Genomic DNA, 5,751 nt, shown 5'->3' on the forward strand with positions numbered 1-5,751 from the left:
AAAAATCATGTCTGACCCCACTCCATGTCTCCAGACATATTGCGCGTCTATCTAAGCACCCGCAAATTCTTTAATAGGCTATTTTTCATTTTTGCAGGTTTTTTTACCACTTAGTTATTTTGGCTCGGAATTTCGTTTGTTGGAAATATGAACTGAATTTAGAAATTAAATTTGAAATTAGAAACTTTGCGTTTAATAAACAAAATACATTTTTGAAGTGTTTGGAGTGGAGTAGGCTATATACATGCAAAACGTAGCCTATTTAGATTCATAGTTAGGCTATATGTTTAAATATTAGCCTATTATATTATTGTTTTCATTTCATATGTTGATGATGAAAAGTGAGCAGCATGAGTAAGATAGGCTATAAGACGCGCAATATGTTTGGAGACATGGAGTGGGGTCAGACATGCTTTTTATTGAGTGTTGTTCTGCAGAAATCATTTCTTTAAAGTGAATTTCGTTTTCTATAAATTGTATTTTAATTTTGATCAAGGTTTCATAAACTAATTGCCTGTATATTTAATACATAAGAAGCAAAATAGGAACGCCGGGAATGGATTGACGTGTGTAACGAACCCATTGGCCTGTTTCCGCGGCCTTTGAGTAAGGCTGGAATCGTCTTTCTTTTTAATACATTTCTTGAATGTCTTAATTACAGTAGGCCTATAGATAGTTATGATATTTGTGGCTGCACCGGGGTTCGTCATTACGCTAATCATGAGCGGTCCATGGCACCTGCTACCCGTGGCTGTTATGAACTATAGGCTACATCAATACATTACAACAATTTCGTGCTATGGGCACTGCCACTGATACAGGCAGCGGATGAGCCTATTTTACGCTGAGCTTCTGCTTTTCAAACAAGTGTGACAAAGGCATGGGCTAAATAAATTCTCTAATGTGGATACAGACATATATACACACATCACTATACAACACATGCCCTTATTAGGAGAAAAGATGTTGTTTTAACGAGAAAAATATGTAGTTTTAACGACATACGATCTCGTTTTTTGTATGACGTAATTGAGTTGAAAAAACAATATGGATGTGGCAGCAATGCTTCACCGTAAACATTTTTTTTTTAAATGTGTTGGGTACAAAATGACTCATGACGAAATCTGGTGGGTAGATCACCCCCCCCCCCCACACACACACACATCACTACATACAGTAATAAAGTGCTTGTTAACCCCCTCTCTCTCTCTCTCTCTCTCTCTCTCTCTCTCTCTCTCTCTCTCTCTCTCTCAGAGGAAGTGCGCATCTCTGTCACATTCAACACTTCATGTTAAACATGTAACAGGAAAGAAACACTCAAACCTGCTCTGGACACACAGCGAGAGCTTCAGAAGAACTGAATTTCCGGACAACAGAGAAGATCCTTTAATAAGAGAGAAGAATGAAGATCATCTGGACTTTCACTCTGCTGATGATTCCTGGTAAGAGTCTGAACTCAGAAGAACCAGAACAGAGATTAAATAATGAACACAAGTCTTTATCCATAACTAATGACCTTTGACATGAATCTCCCTTCAGTGTGTATTAGTGTTGTGTTAAGATGCTGGTTTGTTGTAGGTGTCGTGAGCTCCATAGAAGTGACTGGATATTCAGGAGGCGGAGTCAAAATCTCATGCAAATATTATGAAGGACATACAGAGAATGAAAAGTATTTTTGTAAAGGAACGTGGCCACAGTGCACAGAACAAATCAAGACTAATGTGAAAAATAAATGGGTTAATTCTGGAAGATTCTCTCTGCATGACAATACAAGTTCAGCCGTCATCAGAGTGACCATCAGAGATCTGAGTGAAGGGGATTCTGGGATGTACTATTGTGGAACTGGAAAGTTTGGAATAGATTCCTCCACTGAAGTGAATCTGAAGGTTATAACCGGTGAGTAACTGAGACAACATCACGATACTCAACACTGACTGGAATTACTGCCGTTCACTCGTCTAACTCATAACTCACGCCATCAATAACCTTTTTATCTCCTGATGGAAGAGTTACACTCTTTTACAGACTTGAGTTCATAAATGTTGTAGCAAAGTGAAGATAAATGTGTTTATATTGAGAACAAAATGACAAATGATCTGGGTTTGTGTTGAACAGATCAGCCAATCAGGACCGTGAGAGGATATTCAGGAGGAAACGTCATCATAAACGTCAAATATGAGAAGAAACACATGAACCATGAGAAATTAATCTGTAAATCTGGAGCAGATCAGTGTTTTCCTGTAATAAACACTAACAGAGCCGCAGAATGGACACATGACAGACGATTCTCCGTTCATGAGGACGGATCTGCAGGGCTCTTCCGTGTGTTTATCAGAGAGCTGAAAGAGAACGACTCTGGAAAATATAAGATTACAGTCAAAGTTTCTGAAGACTACAGTTTCTTCTCTGAGTTTAACCTGAACATTAAGAAGGGTGAGCCGCTTTCAGTCATTATGAGGTGAATCCATGAATATATCTGGTCATTCTAACATTACTGCGCTTTATTTGGATCTGAAACAGATGATTGTGTGAAGAACATCAGTCTATCAGCGGCTGCAGGAGGATCTGTGAACATCAGCTGCAAATACCCACAATCCCACAGGAGTGATGTGAAGTTTCTCTGCCGGAGATCTGGAGCTGATCTCTGTGCTGAAGAGACGTCTGTGAATGAGAGCAGAAGATGGAGTGAGGGAAAGATCCGGCTGTATGATGACAGAGAAGAGCGGCTCCTGAAGGGAAGCATCAGTCATGTGACTGAACAACATTCAGAATACTGGTGTGGAGTTCAGTCTGATGGAGGACACAAGAGCTTCATCACACGAGTCCTGGTCAACCTCACAGGTGCGGATGCTTTTCTCACTGATATTAATCATAAGGCAGTATAACATCTCTTCAGCAGATCACTGTGTGTTATTTATCAGGATGCTTGAAGCTGATTCTATAAGCAGGTTTAACCACAGGGTTATTTTTTAATTTAGATGTTCTGTCTGTTTAACAACAAAACCACAAACTGCAGTTCGTATGATTGTCATTCTACAGGACTGAGCTCTGAGTGCAGTTTTACCTGTAGTACAGGTGTGGTCATCTGTTCTTTTACCACACTTGTACTGTAGTTAACTGCAGTTTAAGGCTGCTCATCAGTGACACTGCTGGACTGTATTATTCAGTGTGAAACCACAGGCGTTATTTACAGAAACTCAAACAAACAGTTTCTCTGTATTAGCAACTTGAATTCTGGGTAATGAATGTGTGAAAGCCATCAGTAACATGTCTCTTCACCATTAGAGAATGATGTCAAGTTCTGGGTGTGAAAAGAAATTAATTTAGAAATAATTTTTTTTTTATTTTCATATACAAAATTTTCAGAGACATCATCATCACCACCACCATCATCATCATCATCATCATCACCACCATCATCCAGGCCATCCCATAAACCCACAACACATGTTGGAACCACGGAGAACCAAGTGTTTTGTATGGTCATCACATAAAAAAAGTTTAGATCTTTAGGCTGAGGCCGTGCAAAATAGTGAAAGGTTCTCTCTTGAACTGCACCTTCACTTCCCTTTTCATCATCTTCATTCCCTGATATCTCTTCTCTCCTGTGTGTGTGTGTGTGTGTGTGTGTGTGTGTGTGTGTGTGTGTGTGTGTGTGTGTGTGTGTGTGTGTGTGTGTGTGTGTGTGTGTGTGTGTGTGTGTGTGTGTGTGTGTGTGTGTGTGTGTGTGTGTGTGTGTGTGTGTGTGTGTGTGTGTGTGTGTGTGTGTGTGTGTGTGTGTGTTGCGGATATATCTTCTCTTCTCTCTCCTGTGTGTGTGTTTGGTGATTTTCTTGTAGCTGCACTTCTTCTTCAGCAGATCTACCGTTAGGAACAGAACTGTCTAAACGTTGTTGCAAAAAAAAAAAAAACATTGTATTTTGTTTGAATTTACCTCAAATAAATTTTGATTCTGTGCAAAGTATCACATTAGGACAATGTGTTGTTGTTTTATCTTAATCTCTTAATTATCCAATTTTTAACAACTCTTTCATGCATATATATATATATATATTTAAAAAATTCTAATTTGCTAAAATGTCAAAATTAGTACAATAATAAATACATCATGACAATATCTTTATAGAAAATACTTAACTAGTTATTGCATTATCACTTATATTTGTTGTTGTGTTGTTGTAGAAGAGGATTGGTTTCTTTGATTCAGAGAGTGTGAGGATCGTTACGTAGAGCTCACAGCGGGTGATCGGTCAGAATCACGCAAGATTTCTTCATTGGAAGTATTTATTGAATTGACAACTGCAACTGTAGTAACTGCATCCTATTCTAATAATATAGCAGAAATAAATACAATAATATTTTAACATGGCCAAAACTGGCATTAAAAGAATGAAAATAGCTGTACTGTAGGTCTAGGCAGCTACAACTATAACAATGAGTAATTATGAACCATTCACTATACATTGGCTCCATTTGCTGGTCGCATCAATAACTACACCAGGCCGCTCAGAGAGGTGTCACGTGATGACCAGCGTACATGCGGGAGGTGCGTGCCCTATAACCGATTAACTAGATTGAAGGCGAATATCACCGCAATAGCTTACAAACTATGCGCAGAGGGTCTTTAACTGGTATTTTACAATGTGTAACCAAAGAATAATGGCCGGGTTGATAGAATTGATAGAATACATTGATAGAAAGAAGCATCACGACACGAGGACTAACCGGGCAGGAAAGCCTGAGCTTACAGTTAGCAACACTAAACAGACAAAACACTACCAATCTAGCCTTAGCAATGACAGTAAAAAATCAACAAAATACCAATTCTTACTTGTAAAGACGCACACAGAATAAAGCAGTTGTATCAAGGCGGGTTGCAAGTCCGTGCGGTTAGTGTAAACTACTGGCAAAGTCTCGGACAGAATGCTTCCAGTGTGCAGCAATCCTGAGTCACTTGTGATTGGCTAATAGTCCAGGTGAAGCGAGGCGTCTTCTAGTAGGAGGGAGAGAGTCACAGTAAAGTGTCTGATGCTTAGCGGCCACAAAGGGGGCCTGCAGAAGAAGAAAAGGCACCCACTCGTCCGGTAGTGGTCAGTCTGACAACTCTGGAAGCTGGATGAGTCGAGCCACAGGGCGGGTGTACGCCCGGTCTCCCACCTTCACTTCAGCAGATCGTACTTTACCGTCGAGGCCGGGGGAGACGCTGGTCACTGTACCCACTGGCCACAGTGAGCGAGGGAGCTGCGGGTCAATGATGATGACCGTCTTGCCGATGTGCAGGTCTGGGTTTTCAGCATTCCACTTCTGTCGGGCCTGGAGGCTGGGCAGATAGAAACGGATAAAATGTTTCCAGAAGTGGTCAGCCAACAGCTGGCTATGGCACCAACGCCTACTGCTCAGGAGCTCGGAGTCAGGATAAACCACCTGCGGGAGAGAGGCATCTGGCCGCCCAATGAGCAGTGAGTTATTGGATCAAGGTCGGCAATGTCCGCAGATGTGTAACCTAATGGTTTGGAGTTGAGAATCCCTTCAATCTCAACTAGTAGGGTTCTCAACACCTCATCTGTAACAAGCTGGGCTCCAAGGGTTACTTGCAGGGCTTGTTTTACTGAGCGTATCTCGCGCTCCCAGCAGCCGCCAAAGTGGGGGGCGTTAGGTGGATTAAACTTAAAGCGAGTTGAGCTTTGATGTCTGGAGCAAGGTCGGCGAATGCTTCCCGGAGTTCTCGATCACCACCTCTGAAGTTAGTCC

At 41.2% G+C, this 5,751-nt stretch overlaps 1 protein-coding gene across 1 annotated transcript; it reads left to right on the top strand.

Annotated features, from left to right (window-relative positions):
• Nucleotides 1-1,274: 1,274 nt before the first annotated feature.
• On the top strand, nucleotides 1,275-3,963 carry LOC307125285 (polymeric immunoglobulin receptor-like). The gene is made up of 5 exons (XM_079815036.1): nucleotides 1,275-1,442; nucleotides 1,579-1,896; nucleotides 2,116-2,433; nucleotides 2,521-2,841; nucleotides 3,367-3,963. Exons 1-5 carry the CDS (start codon nucleotides 1,403-1,405, stop codon nucleotides 3,492-3,494), a joined length of 1,125 nt encoding a protein of 374 aa, XP_079671162.1. The 5' UTR covers nucleotides 1,275-1,402; the 3' UTR covers nucleotides 3,495-3,963.
• Nucleotides 3,964-5,751: the final 1,788 nt, after the last annotated feature.

This window comes from Gobio gobio (assembly GCF_949357685.1).
Source record: "Gobio gobio genome assembly, chromosome: 4".
NCBI lineage: Eukaryota > Metazoa > Chordata > Actinopteri > Cypriniformes > Gobionidae > Gobio > Gobio gobio.

Excerpts from the sequence above, each read along its gene's own strand:
- LOC307125285 (XM_079815036.1), top strand. The coding sequence starts at position 1,403 with ATGAAGATCATCTGGACTTTCACTCTGCTGATGATTCCTG. Across the intron at positions 1,897-2,115 it reads GAATCTGAAGGTTATAACCG|ATCAGCCAATCAGGACCGTG; the intron begins GTGAGTAACTGA and ends TGTGTTGAACAG. Across the intron at positions 2,434-2,520 it reads TAACCTGAACATTAAGAAGG|ATGATTGTGTGAAGAACATC; the intron begins GTGAGCCGCTTT and ends GATCTGAAACAG.